At 30.8% G+C, this 17204-nt stretch overlaps 1 protein-coding gene across 1 annotated transcript; it reads left to right on the top strand.

The window, feature by feature from the left end:
- Positions 1–5564: 5564 nt before the first annotated feature.
- On the top strand, positions 5565–11040 carry LOC111400602 (glycolipid transfer protein 3-like). Its single transcript, XM_023028006.1, has 7 exons — positions 5565–5915; positions 6474–6533; positions 7581–7712; positions 8229–8305; positions 9647–9782; positions 10353–10496; positions 10808–11040. The coding sequence occupies exons 1-7, from the start codon at positions 5700–5702 to the stop codon at positions 10841–10843; spliced, it is 801 nt and encodes a 266-aa protein (XP_022883774.1). The 5' UTR covers positions 5565–5699; the 3' UTR covers positions 10844–11040.
- The last annotated feature ends 6164 nt before the right edge of the window (positions 11041–17204 follow it).

Below are 17204 nucleotides of genomic sequence, written 5' to 3'. Positions count from 1 at the left end.
TTTATAGTACTCCAATTATACTAGAGAATAACATTATATTTTTGTCAAAATAAAATGAAAAAATGGAATGAATATGAGGTTTCTTAGATTAAGGCTAATAAATTTATGTAAAATAATCAACTAGTTTTGGATTCCTTTTACCAATTTCCCTCACAGTGCAAACAATAGTTGATGTTGTATATGATGTGGAGCATAAATTCAACAGGAAATTGATTCTGGAATTAAGGTCCATAATTATTATTATTATTATTATTTTTTCTACGAAGGTTAGTAAGGCTTGATCCTATGTGATGTTCTTGGTATGGAATTCTCAAGCCCAAGAGTTACGAATAACAAGTTTTTCATTACCAAAAATGGAATAACGTTATGGATACAATCCTAAAAACGCGTAACAAAGTAACAATAATAATAGATTCCAAAAGAGGATTTTCAAATATCTAAAGATTTTTTCTATTATTTATTTTTTCATTAAAAAATCACGACATTAAAAACTTGTGATAAGAATGGGTCCCGAATGGTCATAAATAATATCTCAAAGGTTTCGTAGATATTCTTCATTACTTGTATAAATAAGTTGAAGAAAACATAATATTGTCTACACTTACCCTTCTTCCTCCACAGAAATATAATACCGTCTCTTAGAGAATAAATTTTATTGGCTTCGGTTCATTTCATCAACTATAAAGAATCAAGGAAAATGAACATACGATCGATGCCTAATTATACATGGAATTAGTTTTTGCACAGGTCAATTGCCTTGCAAGTGAAATTATAGAAAATAATATATGATTTTAATTACTATCATTAATTAATTAGCTTATCCTTAATTAATCTTACATCAGGAAAAAAATTGTTATATAATCCTTGTATTATTTTAAGAATAAAATAGTCCAGAACTTGAATATCATATCCCAATTCATGAATCTAATACCCACAAGTGTTTTGGATTTCAAATGAATAAATATTTCAACCCTAAGAATGTGATTATAGAATAATACTCAGCCGGTGTGGCTTACAACAATATATACCTACTGACTTAGCTCCTTCAATTTTTAAAATTTATTTTCAACCATATATTTTATGGGAATAATAATTTTATTAACTTTTGATTACACATTTTATCAATTCTTATTAAAATTTATTATAAATTTGATTTTTAGCCAAATCAGTCAAGCGCTAAATTATGAGCTGAAATCTTAAATTCAAGAAGGGGTAATGGCTCTAATTTGGACCCCGGGTGTATAATTCTGAAAGGTTAGGAACTTTCGCTTGCACAAATTAAAGGGTAGGGTAAAATCTGTAAAAATTGAAAAGGTTTGGGACTGCTGCTGCAATTTTTCCTAATATTTGTAATATTTTGTGCGAGCTAAAATAAACTCTATTGGTCTTTTTCTTGATATATATGGCTTGTTTGGTATAGATTTTAAGCCAATTTAAATCAAATTTTTTTTACCATTATTTCACTATTTCAGTCGTTATTTTTGAATTCTTCTCTCACAGGTACAACCCATTTTATCTCTAACGTTCAAAATATTAATTATCAAAATCCCTATCAAATAAACACATAAAGAAAGAAACAATTAGGACATTCAAGAGGTTGACTTCTTATATCATTCATCGGCCTATGCCTATGAAATAATATTAACCCACGTTAACATCATAACCCGGGATTTATTGGGTATCAAAAACCCAACACGGTCAAAAAATCAATTATCAAAATTCCTACCAAATAAACAAAGAAACGATTGGGACATTCAAGAGATTGACTTCTTATACTTTTAGTTATATTGCTTGGTACAATTGAGATCAATATAGGCTGGCTGGACTCGGTTGTCGAACCAATGCTCTTTTCAAGTTGTTTTTCTATATATTTAAGAAAAAATTCCCTTTTAGCAGAGTGTACTTAGCACAGAGTTCAAAAAGTTAAATTAGGGAATCTCCAAAGGAAACAAAACATCAAAATGCACCAAATTTTGGGGCAAAAGGCCTACAATGTAGCACCAAAATTTAATTTCACCTTTTTTTCATTTGTCAAATAAATTGATGAAGGGTATTTATGTTATGTATTTTTTAATACATAAATTGTATTATTATTATTATTATGAATATGATGATGATGATGATGATGTGCATGTAAAATAAATTTTAATAATGTTAAAAAATAATAGTTAATGAATTTAATATTTTTGTTTCTTTCACATAATTATTTATTTAGTAATTTATATGCGTGTACAATAAATAAAGAAATAAATTTTCAATAAATAAATTGTTAAAAATTAAAAAAAAAAGAATGATTAAACACTGTTTATTTGGTATAAGTTTTGGTATAATTGATGAAGATGACTAGTTTGGCACAAAATTTGATATAAAATGATGCAAAATTGATCTCAAATTTTGGTGCAAGTTTGAAAATAGTCTTAATAGCTACTACATTAGAAAGGCTACGAACTTTAGGGATGGTGAGGGGTGTGGTGGCCTTCCCTGTCTGTAGGAAACAAAATGTCCTTATTTATCTTGTCTAGTTTATTATTTATTATTTTTAATAATATTTATTTATTTATTACTTAAGATTGGAGAGGAGACCACATTTGTCGGGCACGCCCCGATTCCTTGACATGGACAATGTGGGTTGGACCCAATCGAGACAGGAATGTCAATGGGTCAAGAAATCCCTCGACCTACTTGTGGACTTAGCTCACTCAATCGGGTTAGCGCGAAAAGAAAGGGAAATGAGTCCCCACCCTGAATTCACCACAAATATTAGTTTAATTTTATTTAATATAATTAATATTTATTATTTTACTTTCTTACTATTAATTTAAATTAAAAATGTACTAATAGTCTAATATACTTAAAACATTAGAGACTACAAATTCACTCCATAATTGAAGGTAATTGAATTGCCTAGAATTTGTTTTAGTGGGAATTGTCAATTAACAGTGTTTGATTGGTATAATTTTTTACCTAAAAAATGTCAAAATAAAAATGTCATTTGGTGTTCGTTTGGTTTTATTTTTTTTATGAAAATTGTCAATTTAAAGAATATTCATTTCTACAATTGATCCTAGAATTTGTTTCCATTGATAAAAAAATTTCAAAAATCATCTATATTTTAGTGTTCGTATGGTTTTATTTTTTATGAATGTTTTTAATTAAAATGATAAAATTTGTTCCCATTACTGAAAATTAAAAAAAAAAGTTGGAAGGTGAGAATTGATTTTCCACCAAATCATGGAAAATGAATTCTAAGGAAAACTTTTGTTATCAAACACAAAAAATTGGTGGAAAAATATTGAATTCCATTTCCCATGGAAAAATGGCCAATCAAACATGGCCTTAATGTAAAGCTATTTACTTAATTGAAAGCATCTCCAAAAAATATTAATAATATAAAATAATATCTATTTTAGAAAGTCAATATTTAAAAATAAGCTCCAAGAAATTTTCTTGATTAACTTTTAAAAATAAAGAGTGAGTTTGATTAGAAATGTCAACGAGCAGAAACTTAAAGCTCGAGCTCGACCCGAGCTTTTGGCACTCGACTAAGGCAATCAAGTGTTGCCTTTTTATTTTTATTTTTTTAAGGCAGCCGAGTGCTGCCTTGTTTAGGCAACAACGTGTTGCTACCTTTTTAAATTATATATATAATATAAGCTCATGATTTCGAGTCGGCGAGCCACATGGGCCGACTCGGACTTTGCTTGGCACCCTAAAATAGGGCTCGACTCGAGCCTAGAGCCGAGCTAACTCGAGTTTTTTTCGAGTCGAGTCGTGAGCAGTCTGAACTGACGAGCCCGATTGCTATCCCTAGGTTTGGCTCTCCAATGTTGAAGAGTCAAACTCACTCTCATTCTTAATTAACAATAATTGCATTTAATAATTTACAAATTTCAATACTCTACCATTTAAATTATTCAAATCACAATTGAATTGATTAGTCATTAAAATATATAAAAAAAATTATGTTAAATAAAAGATGAGAAGAAATCAGTAAATGTTCATTGAAAAAAAAATAAAGAGTTAAAAGAGAAAGCATTGTTGCAGTAAATAAAAGAATTTACTCTCTAAACTTAAAAATTCTCTCTATTATGCTAAAATTCTCTTTATAATTAGAGTCACTTGAAGATGTTCTAAGTTCACAATTCCTTTTTATAGACCACTTTTAAAACACACGTTCTTTAAGAATCCAATGCGGGATTAATTTTTCAAATTATTTAGATGTGAAACTTTGTTAAGGAGGTTTATTCCCCCACATCGGAAGAATAGATTCATGTTATGAATATTTATAAATGATTTAACCTTGTTCTATTTTATAGGTTTCTAAATTTTAGTTTTTTTATTTAATAATAATATTATTAATAATTAAGGACAGTATATGATATTTAACACAAAATAAAATAATAATAAAAATGGAGCAGCAAATGAGAATGGGGTTGCACGCCCTCACCCCCCACAAAAACGGTATGAAGAATAGGATCCTTGCCGCGTTGCCATTCTTTAGCCGTGCTATGTTGCCATCTCTAATAAACATTAAAAATAAGAATCCAATTTATTGCTTGGATGGGATTGAAGTTGAGCCTCCTTGGATAGTTGGATAGGAAAGAGGTCTTAAAAGTTTTACCGTTTAAAACTACTAGTTGGTAGAGTAAAAGATAAAACATAAATTCTAAATAATCATACAAGAAATTTTCACTTACACGAATTCTCGTTCAAATCGTTTGAATTAAATCAACCAAGTTCGTTGCCTAATACAAAGAAGAAAGCCTCAAAATAAAGAGAAAATTGCAGTAGTGGTCCCTAACATTTTCATTTTTTTACAGACTTTACCCTATCATTTATTTTGTACCAGCGGAGATTTCTAACCTTTTATAAATATGCAACCGAGGTTCATCTGGACGGAAATCGTCCAAAACATCATCAGTTAACTGAAAAATGAAGGAATCAACATCCAATAAAATCGTCGTTATAGCAGATAGTTCAAGGAAATTTTTCCGATCAACTGATGGTGTTTTGGACGGTTTCTGTCAAGATGGATTTCAGGTGCATATTTATTAAAGGTTAGGGACATTCGCTGTCACAAAATGAAGGTTATAGTAAAATCTATAAAAAAACGATAAGGTTAAGGACTTGTGCTGCAACTTTCCCCGAAATAAATCATTGTTTGACCTGGATTAAACTGTATATCTTGCCTCCTTCTCCTACATAATTATGAAACAAAACTTCAAGCGAGACGGGTTGAAACATCCATATAACATGGTCATTTGGCAAACGCCAAACGTGATTTTGTTAAAAAATGATCCGCTCTGAACTTGGAACAGTTGCCTCGTTTACAATCCAAGAGTAATATTATCTTCTTTTTTTTTTTTTTTTTTTATCTCTTTTGTGGTACTTTAGTTTAAATGATAATTTCAAGGTCAACTTAAGAGGTCATAATCACATGTCTAGCATAAGCAATGAATATTGAAATATTTATGTACAAAAATAATATTGAATCTTAGAGAGTTTAGACCCAACCAAGAAGTTTTCCCCCGCTGACATTTAGGCCAGTTCATAGAAATCCATTGGATGCCATTACGTCTCTCTGTAGTCAACACAATAACTTCTTTTAAAAAAATTGGAATACCAATGTGTAGAGGTATATATCGTGGAAGAGAGAGAGAGAGAACATTAGAAAGAGGAGGAAGTAAAAGAGCATTGAAATGCAGCGGCGGAGAGAGGCGGAGATGTCATCGGAGATAAGGTCTGCTATTCAAGAACTATCCGCTGCGAAGGAGAGGAGCGGCTTTAAACCTTCGAAGGAGAGATGCGCAGATGATCTTCGCACAACACTCCAAATTCCCATTAAACCTTTTCTCTCTATATGCAAACTTCTGATTCAAGTTCTTGGTTCACCTCTCTCTCGCTCTCTCTCTCTCTCTCTCTCTCTCTCTATATATATATATATATATATTAATTATTGATGAAAAAATGTGTATATTTGTTTTGAATGATTAATTCCTGGAAACGTTTGTTGTGTCCGACTCTATTATACCGGATAGGATCTAAGATTCCCATTTAAAATTTACTTATCTAAAAAGTAAGTTAAATGCTTACTTTTATGGATACTTCGAAAATTATGCTTTGGTAACTTTAAAAGTTATATGTTAAATTCTTACCATTTTCAGAGTATGTATGTACATAACACACGACGCATTGGTTCCTCATTGCATAGCAAGTCTGCATGATAATTAAACCGCTAAGGATTAAGAAAGAGGCAAAGAGCCAATCCTTTCTTTGACTTTCATTCGTCGCAATAATTCACCTTAAAGTAGGGATGTCAAAAAAGCTCGGTGGCTTGAGCAGCCCGTTGCCCGGCTCGTGGCTCGGACGAACCGAGCCAAAGCTCGGGCCGAGCCCCAAAAGGGGGCAATCGCCCGAGCCCAGGCCGGCCCGTTTAATTTAAAACAAAAAATTTAAAAAAATTAAAAAAATAGATTGCCGGCAGCTTTGTAGCTGCCGGCAGCTTTATAGCTGCGGCAGCAGATTTGCTGCCAGTTCGGCAACAGTCTAGCTGCCGATAGGCAGCTTTATAATTAAAGCTGCCTGTTGGGCAGCAATTACGAGAAAAAAAATTAAAAAAAAAAAGACATCAAAACACGAGCCAGCTCGGCTTGGTAATGCCCGAGCCAAAAGCTCGGGTCGAGCTTTATTTTTTTTGAGTCGAGCCGGCTCGACTCGGGCCCAAAAAAGCCCATATTGAAAAAGCTCGAGGCGAGCACGAGCCGGAAGTTTCGGCTTGCGAGCCGGCTCGACTCGGCTCGACTCGTTTACACCCCTACCTTAAAGCTTTATATCCATTTTTACTGATTGTCGAGTATTTCATATTTTCTTTGAAGAGCAATGTTAATTGTAAGGTTAAAAACTTGTTTTGTCTATAAATTTATACTAATGGTAATTGAATTTTTACTTAGTCCCCGTTTGGTACACATTTTTTTCAAAATGCATTTATTTCTCTCTTCTTTTCAACCACACATTCTTTATTAAAATAATATTACATGTAAATCAAAAAAAATTTCTTATTTTTTAACCACACATTTCTCATCAAGTTACTATTCTAAAATACGTTTTTATATAAAAATAACTATCAAACACCCCTTTAATTGATTTTGTCTATGAAAGAATGACGAGATTGACTTGGATCTAGTTTAGTTATGTGACATGACCAGAAATGTTGATTTTCAAAATTATGGATTGCTCATTTCAGATACAATTTGTAGTCAATCAAAATATACATTACCAAATAATAGGTACTTTTATGTTCAGATACCATATGCAAGTACATTTATAAGTACAAAGACAAATCTTTTACCCTTGCTCAGGCTCCATTAAAATTAAATTTTGGAGAAAATATATTTTAAAATAGTAATTTTTTCAAGAAATTTTAAAATAAAAAGAAAGAAATATTTTTGAATTTACGTATATTATTATTTTATTAAAAAAATGTGTGATAAAAAAAAAAAGAGAAAAAAATACATTTTGATTTTATTAGAGCCAAACAGGTACATAATCTTGTACTTAATTATTATGTCTTCCATGTCTAGAGATTGGAGAAGGTCTATGATTCTGATCCACTGACATATTGGGATGTGGTAGAAATATTGAAGAAAGAGGGCAGTGAAGGAAAGGCTAAAAAAGGTCCTACTTGCAGTAAAGCCTTTGTTTGGCTTACCAGGTAACATTTCTTTGTGCATTTGAGGAGACATTAATATTAGGGAGGTGTTTGATAGACATTTTTATTTAAAAATGTATTTTAGAATAGTAAATTGATGTAAAATGTGTAATTAAAAAATAAGAATTTTTTTAAGTTACGTGTAATATTATTTTAATAAAGAATGTGTAGTTGAAAAGAAGAAATTGAAAAATGCATTTTGAAAAAAATGGTTATCAAACGGGGCCTAGGATAAAGATATATGTATTCACACATTTGTACAAAATAATTTACCCACTCTCACATACAGTTGGATCCCACATGAAAAAAAAATGTCAACACGAGGCCTCCACCCTCCCATTGTGAGTGTAAGTAAACTATTTTTTGTACAAAAGTGTGTGTACATCTAGCACTCTCCACCAATATTAATGAATTTCGCTCTTTGCCATATGATTTCTACAAGCCTCAATAGATGTGTATGTGAATGAAAATGATTGGATGGAAATTATAATAGGTTAATCTGCTTGTACAAAAATTACAGCCGGCCCCTCACATGAGGGGGTTGTCATGCATGCTGTACTCAAGAGTGTATAGCAAGCATGTTCCTAATAGTATTGTGTTTAAAATAATACAATGATAGCATGTCATTTTATCAACCTATTCGTCATGGAGGATAGCAGTGTAGCATGACCGATAATTTATTATTGAAAAGTCTACTGCATACTTCTTTGTATATGGTGTATTTACATTATGCATACTATATTTTATAAATTTTTGTATACCGTGGTTTTGTTATTGTAACAAAAAACACATTTTTGTAAGGCAATATAGAAATATTAGAAATTTTGCTATTATAAATATCTTTAATTGAAAATCGAAAATCACACCACAACTTTATTATTCTTAAAAAATTTAATTTCTATATATTACTATTTCATCCAAAACAATAAAAATAAATTCATCCTCACTTACATTTCTATATTTTATAAATTGTTTTGTTTTCAAATCAAGAATGATTACACTATTTTTCTAACACAGACTACACTATGAAAACATGATAATTTAATGAGCGAACCTAGGTGTATAGGAGTGCATTCACATGGCATTTACAGATCACACACGATGGGGTGGTGAGCATTTTTTGGGAATAATTTACTCACATGGGGTCCATTCCATGTAAGTATTCTATGTCTTTTCTGTAAAATTAAGATTATTCTGTACACATAGAATAATTGTATTTTAATTTATTTACACAGACTTCTACACTTTTATTAACAATATTAATGTTTGTCTTCTATTCTTAAAATTTATTCGTAATACTACAAAGGTAAAATATCACCAAAAACATAAATTTATAAATTAAACTAAACTTATATGATATTCATCTAACGTACATTATTTATTAGGTGATGGTAACTAATAATTTCCAATTTTCCATTTATTGATGTTGGAAAAAAATCAAATGTAATTTTTGCTATATTGATAAAGAAGGTTTATTAAATTTTTATATTTTTTTTCCAGTTATAATTTAAAGAAAATGAAAATCATAAATTTTTTAAACATTCTATACCATCTTTTTAAGGAAAAAACAGTTAATAAAACATCATAAGCTTTTAGCAGTTTAATTTTAAGAAATATAAAATAATTTAACAACTGCTAACTAAAGTTTTATATAATTTAATATGCAATGTGCTATTTATAATTATTTTTGTTTAAGAGTATTTTGGCCTGTTTGCCTATTTATAATGGTAAATTAGTAAATAGCTCTACTTTTCCCTATAAAATGTGTTTTTGTTACCAATAACTATAGTATAATATGCAAAACGTAAACGTAAAAATATAGTATGTAAATTGTAAATATACTTTAAATGCATGTTGAAATTTTCTCCTTATTAACAATAAAGCAACATATTGATTTTGGGTCTAATCTACATTTCTATATTCAATTGTTATTTGCAGATCTTTTGATTTTTCAGTAGCTTTATTAAAATTACTTGTCAAGAATATTAAGATGAGTATCGAACAAGCCATCGAAGTGTCATATAATATCACTCTTAAGCCATGGCATGGATGGATATCTTCTGCAGCATACAAAGTAACGCTACATTTTCTCGTGTCTTAGCCTATGTTCGATTTATCTTTATAAGTCATTTTTACTTATATATTTCGTACTATCCACTTAGCCGGTACTCTTTTTTATCTATCTATAAATTATACTGTTATATAAATATTTTTCATACATGCTTTTAATTTATTTATTTTTCTTGTTTATTGGACTGAACATGGTATTGGGAATCCTCGATATACGCATAGAGAACTGTCAAAACCGCAAACTATTAATCTCGCTTCACTGAAATCACATCACTTTTTGTTTTGTCTGACTAAAGTAAGTGACTTCAAATTAAGCATTTTGTAAAATGTTTCATAGATATTGCATGTTTGCACAATTCCTTCTTTACCGACTTAAGATATAGAGCCTGTTTGGGAGTGATTTTGAGAATTAATTTTTTTATCGTTAGGAGAAAAGTGGGGTCCACCTATGAGAGAAGTCAAATATGACGCTTGGAATAGTGAAATCACGATCAAAAAATCAATTTTTTGAAGGAAAAAATCACTCTCAAACAGATTGATAATTTTTGAACTTATATGCATTTTCTTTTTATAGGTATCACTCAAACTAGTGCCCGATACCAAAAGTTTGATAGATATTCTCAAGGCCAAAGATGCAAATGATGATATGCTTAAAAAAGAAGTGCAAACCCTAATTTCATTACTTGTACCTGAGTTAGAACGAAGCTATGGTATCATGGTGAGCCACTACATTCATCTTTTCATTTGAACTTTATTTTGTCGATTTCGGATCAATTATACGTAATATTATTTTATTGAAAAATGTGTGATTGAAAAGAAGAGAGAAAAAAATTTATTTTGAGTCAAAATAGGGGCTTGATATTTAAGTTAGTTAAATCTAAAAATTAATGAAGTTATTCTATTTTAAAATGGAACCTAAGTTCAGTGAACTCAATGCTTTTTCCATTATTTATTTATTTATTTTTATTTTTTTTGTTTCAAAGTACTATTATGTTCGTGCTAACTGTAAATCTTGCCTCTGACATGCAGAGAATGTATGGGCTGGATAAGTTGAAATCTATCTGAATGGTATGTTTCATTGAACGTTCTATATGAGAACGTTCTATATGATTAAATAGTACATTTAACAAAATATAAGTTTTTTTGGCCATGCTATATGTACCAATTTTTTTTATCAAATCCCTCACAATAGGGGGTGGGAATCACATTTTGAGATTTTTTTATTCACGTAAGTCTCGCGTGCATGTTAGAGGGTGTAAACAATTTGGTACACTTTTAAATATACAAATAGAATTATTCATGTTTTTTAATACTTTTTTAGTACTATCCAGTTTACTCTATGTTTGTCCTATCAATAAATTTTTCTATGCAATATAAAGCTATACTTTGTATACTGTAAAATATGCAAATTAGTCATATTTCATGATCGATGTGGACGTGGATGAACTCCATCCAATCATTCAAATATTAATTTTATTTTCTCGCCTCAACTCTTAGCATTTGTTTGCCCCCCATTAAATTATAATTCAATTTTTCTCTCATCTTATTAACCACACATTCTTTATATTACACGTAAACTCAAAACTTTTCCTTCATTTTTAACAACACATTCTCACTTTTCCAAAATCCAATTCTCATTATAAGGAGAAAATACAACAAGCAATGGAAACTAGAACCATCATGCGATCCGGCATGACAAGATATCATAGCACGTCATTTCTTATCGAATAACTTTAAACATTAAATCATTCATTATTATGTACTTAATTTTGTATGGATGAAAATGTTAAAATAAATTCCTTATTATCAACGATTTCTTGGGCTACTTGTTTTTCCTTGTGCGTATAAAATAATATAGATATTATAGAGGAAATTACAATAAGAGTCAAAATTTCACTTTGTATTATCAAAAATATCATCTTTTTAAAGTTCTATCAAAAATGTCATTTTCGGACTTTTTTGCCCCTCTGAATAATTTCAATACCTTATGTGTTCTTCATTAAATGAGATATGACTAGACTATTAAAAAGTGTACAAAAACCTGTGAAATGTCAGGGTTTTATTCAATATTGAAAATATAAAAGGAAAAGAAGAAAGAGGAGGTGAAGCAAGAAGAAAGAAACCGACTCAAACACACTCTTTTCTCTCATGCACTCTCCTCTCTCATTGGAATTGCCTACCTCCCACCCGGCGACGACCACCACGACGACCACCTCCGATGAAGACTTTCACTAATATCTTCAAGTTTGTTTCTTCCATTTTTTACATTTTGAGGAGAAGATGAAATTTTTTCTACAAATTTGAAGTTGAAATGTCCAGAGTGTAAAAGTGAACAAATGAGATAAGGAATCATATTACATAAGTTCTGGGCATGGTGAACACTTCATAAATCTCTCTGTTACATATTTGTGAATTGTTTCTACAAATTTGAAGTGGTGCTATATTTGTTAGTATGAAATTGATATTTTGAAGCTTTTTTTATGTTAGTAAGTATGATGTGAAAATTCATCTGTGAAATACCCATTTAGTTATTATACATAAAAATCAATTGAATGGAGTTAGTAGGTAGAAAAATTAAATTTTTGACGAAATTAAAGAGATGCATAGTAGATGTTTGTGATAATGTAAATTCGAATATGAATTCAAATTTTGCTTTGTATTAAATATTTGAAGTAAAATATCACACTTTATTTATCTTATAAATGAATTAGTTGCTGAAATTCGAAAGTGATATACGCTATCCTGCATCATAAATAAATACTCGACATTTCTATGGTTTTAATGCTTCCGTCTGTAAGAAAATGAAGTAAGGGTCTGTTGAATTGAACTGCCGTTTTCGACATTTGAATTCAGTAGTTCTTGACAGATGAACTATCGTTTTCGACAGATGACCTGTCGTTCTCGACAATTTGCCTCAGTAATTCTCGACAGATGGGTGCTCCTAATAGATGAGTTCAGTCATCTTGCGAGATGAACTTTTGTGACAGTTCTCTCGACACATCACATTTCCACTGTGATAATTGCATGTGCACTTCACATTTACATGTATGAAATATTATAAAACACATCTTGGTTGAACATTGCATGTGCATTTCGCATGAACATGTACGTCAAACTTTGGTTGAACATTTCATGTGCATTTCGCATGAACATGTATGTCAAACTTTGGTTGAACATTGCATGTGCATTTCGCATTACCATGTGTCAAATATTATGTTCATACAAATTCAATGTAGTACTGTCGAAGTTGCTAATGTGGAGCTATATGCATTTACTTTGATAAGGTTGCAACCGCTGTCATGAATTACTCCCCATATGGTGTTGATTTTGATCGTTCGACGTTGTTGAATGGAGGCAGATTAGTTGGTAATGCCTACTATTATTCTTCACATTCTTAATGTTCAACAATGTAACTGCTGACATGCTATTCAAATGCAAACCTGAAATTGAGGTCTTCTGTTGAAATTTCATGACAGCTACCACCCGTGACAAGTCAACATGACAGAATATGAGGATGCAGTGACTGACGCTCTTCATGAGATGTAGACATTGAGGGTGGAGACTCCAATTGGAAGTGTAGACACTAAGGGTGCTTCGCAAAGCACATGTAATTTCTTGTTTTTTGTTTTTTTGTGTAACACAATAATTAATGTTGACACACTTTTGTAACATTCATCTGGTAAAATGTCGTCGTATTATTTTGCCGGCCTAAAGATTCTTAGTTTGAATGTTGAAAAATCGATAACATGTGTGTGTGTTTTGAGGTAATGGTTGAATCTGCTCTTTGTAAATCATATTTGTTTGACATGGACATGTCAATTTTTTATATTGTAATTAGTCATACAAATCATTCGTTGTTATGTATGCTATTGTGTTCACTTGGAGTGTGGTTGATTACAAGTCGTATTTACGCATTGTGGAAGTTTCATGTTGCTTATGTTCGTTGGATTGTTCGACTAAAAGAAGACAATATTATAATTTCGTGATTGAAATAAGATTTTGAAATTTAATGCTATATGAAAAATACCTAAGGATATGCTACACATGATTTAGTTAGTAAATAATAAAAATTAAATGCCAACTACATGGTTCAAAGTTAATTATTATATTACACATGGGTACTAAGATTAACAATTTTCATAATTTATAGACAAAGTCTAAGGATGACGGTATACTTAGACCTTAAACTATCACACCAATTGTCTTCCAAATTAATTTGAAGTAGATTGGGTTTGGTGGTTGGCTAGTAAATGACCTCAAATTCTTCCGTCCATAAACCACAGTATATATAGTACCACAAGTCTTCACTATGAGTTACACTTCAAACTTGAGACATTTAGTTTTCGGATTGAGAGCACTAAGTTTGTCATTCAACCATAATAAAAGCCCGGCTAGGGTAATACTTTTCGGCACTGAAATGGAAGTAGTTTTGTCCTCTATACATTTCCATTTGTCATTGACATGAACAAACTTTTCTCCATGCGACGCGATGAATCGGATTGCAACGATAAGATTTTTGCATAATCAATATGTTGATATGGAATATTATGGAAGTGACACTTTCGACTATTTAAATCCATGCAATAGTAGTTAGGTGAAATTAAGGGTGTCAACAGTTTTCCACTGTTGAATTCGACAGTTAATCTGTCTATCTCGACAGTTTCTAAATGTCGGGTTTGATAGTTCAGATGTCTAACTCGGCTAGGGTAATATTTCTTGACACTAAAATGGATGTGGTTTTGTCCTCTGTCCACTTCCATTCGTCAACCGCGTGAATAAACATTCCCCCATGCGACACGATGAATCTCAAATGGGTGTTCATACCTAAAATAAAGAGATTACAACGATAAGAATTATGAATAGTCAATATGTCGATATGTAATAGCATAGAAGGGGCACTTTCGAATATTTAAACAGATGCAATAGGAGAATGTGAAATGAAGGGTGTCAACAGTTTTCAACTATCGATTTTGACAGTTGAAAACTCTATCCCGACAGTTTATCTGTCGACCTCGACAGTTTCTAAATGTGAAGATCAACATGTCTAACCATCGAGATCGACAGATAAACTGTCGAGACCGCCGACAAGTTTAAGGCGTATTTGTTTGTTACTTTTTCTGAAATATTAATGATTATAATCAATTCTCAACTACAACAATTATTCCATTGCTATACAGATCTCCATAAATAAATGACTGCTTCATTTAATATGGAATAGTTGACATTTGCCTAAATATTTTTGGTATATTTTCCCTTTAAAATGAAATCAAAAAGAAATATCAATACCATCATCATTAATAGTGGTTTTAAATGTTTTCTTCATTTTGATGATCATGTTATTTTTAATATGTGAAAAATAATAAGCTATTAGATAAAAATATAAATAATTTGTAATAACTAACATCTCAAAATGAATGATGAATTGAATAGCAATATATTATTGATGAAGAAATAAAGAAGATGAAAGAAAATGGAGGGTTTCTTCAAGAAGGGATGTATTTGATGTGAAGTAGGATTTTTTTGCTTCTTTTATCTTTTTTTTGCTTCCTGGAATTTTTTTTTACGTCTTTTTTGTTTTTTTTTTTTTGGTAAATTCATAATATACAATATAATATATATTTACCAAATCATTATAATATACAAATTAAATAATGAAATCATTACAATTGATTGGATTGGAGACTACCATTAATGAGCATTTAAGGCTTCTAAAAAGGGGAGATTAAGTGTAATTTGGACATTTTCCCCCAAAAAAGTGACATTTTTAATAAAATTTAGTGCACCTCAAAAGTTTTATAGCAATTTCAAAAAAAAAATGTCATTTTTGATAATTCCCCAATAATATATTATATCTATATGTATATGTATTTGCACATAGCAAAGAATTTCAAGCTAGTACCTAACATTGTAAATTATTTAGTATAGATTTTGGACCAGCATAGCGGATATCACATTATGAAAGATTTATAAATCATCGCCCTTGATAATGAAATATAAATTCATACCATTATTTCTCTTACAACTCATAATTTATGTATCAAAATTTTGAGACTTTCAAAGATGTAGTCAACTCGATACAGTGGAGGAGCATGTTTAGAAAATGTTTATAAATGGTTTAAATTATACATAGATAGCAATAAATTATGGATAAGTGTGTAATACTTGTAAATTTCTCAAATTATGTGGACAAAAAGTGATTCGACTATTTATCATTGTTATAAAAAATCGGGAATTAGATTGTACAATCTTAACAAGGTAAAACAATCAAGTTCGTATAGAGAATTACACTAGAATCGTTTAGAATTGTACAAAATCATATAAAACCACACTAAGATCGCTATATGATCCATATAGGATATATAATACTAGTGCAAGATATAAAAATGAATGATTTGGTGTTGATTTCTGTAATATCTCTTTAAATGATGGATTGATAATAGCACACAATGTCTAGATGTGTTCTGAATGTTCTTCCATAAGAAAACTTGTTATGGACCTTTGCAAAATAGTTGAAAACTTATTTTTTAACTTTTTATTGTCTGTTTTTAGCTAGTTATTGACTTATTTATTAATTTGTTTTTAGAATTTTTATTTGATCTTTTTTAATATTTTAAATCGTTATTTAATAGGACCTTATGATCCTTGATCCATTCCAACAATACGATTTGCAAGCCCTCTCTGCCGACCTAATTCATTGCAAGAACTAGATGACTTATTACCTTGTAAGCAAGAACAAGCATCGTCGCTGATGAATTTATGCAAAAACACAATCTGTAATCTGTTAAAAAAATCTTACTAATTAAATTGGACCATTTCTTTTGATCTTGAACGCAAATTGTTATGAAGGGCCAATGAGACACACAAATATCCTTCCCTTTCCTTTAGGCATGTCAATGGTGTGTTGGAGCACAAGCACTGAGTTTACTTATATTTTTCCATTTTTTTAAGTTGGAGTTATATATATCACTTCCTCATGAATTATGTGTCATGTATATATACACGTACCTCTCATGAATAAATCGTAGTATCCACAACGCGTTCCTTGTGTTATTGGATGAATATGTTTACTGATTAAACCTTTTGAGTAAATAGCATCCTCAAGGCGTACCTTGTGCTAAAGGGTACATCAACGCATGATTAATTTATACTAAAAAGGTTGAACCCCAACCTTGAGGGCGGTAGAGCTTTGTGAGGGAGGTAAATCACGGGATGTGCTCCAACAGGTTAGGAAATAAGAGCTGTCTGTACACTGCGCTTACAAGGAGTCTAATTCCATGTTTGAGGAATCGAACCCCCACACTGCGGCTGCCATTAAGACGTGAAATAATTTCATTCCTATCTTTTGCACCACTGAACTATGCCCCGGGGGCACATGATTAATTTATACTACCAAATACGAATGTTTGTGCATTGAGTCGTGAAGTTA

The sequence above is a fragment of the Olea europaea genome, chromosome 10, assembly GCF_002742605.1.
Source record: "Olea europaea var. sylvestris chromosome 10, O_europaea_v1, whole genome shotgun sequence".
NCBI lineage: Eukaryota > Viridiplantae > Streptophyta > Magnoliopsida > Lamiales > Oleaceae > Olea > Olea europaea.
Note: the sequence above shows the minus strand (reverse complement) of the source record. Positions and strands in the feature narration are given on the sequence as shown.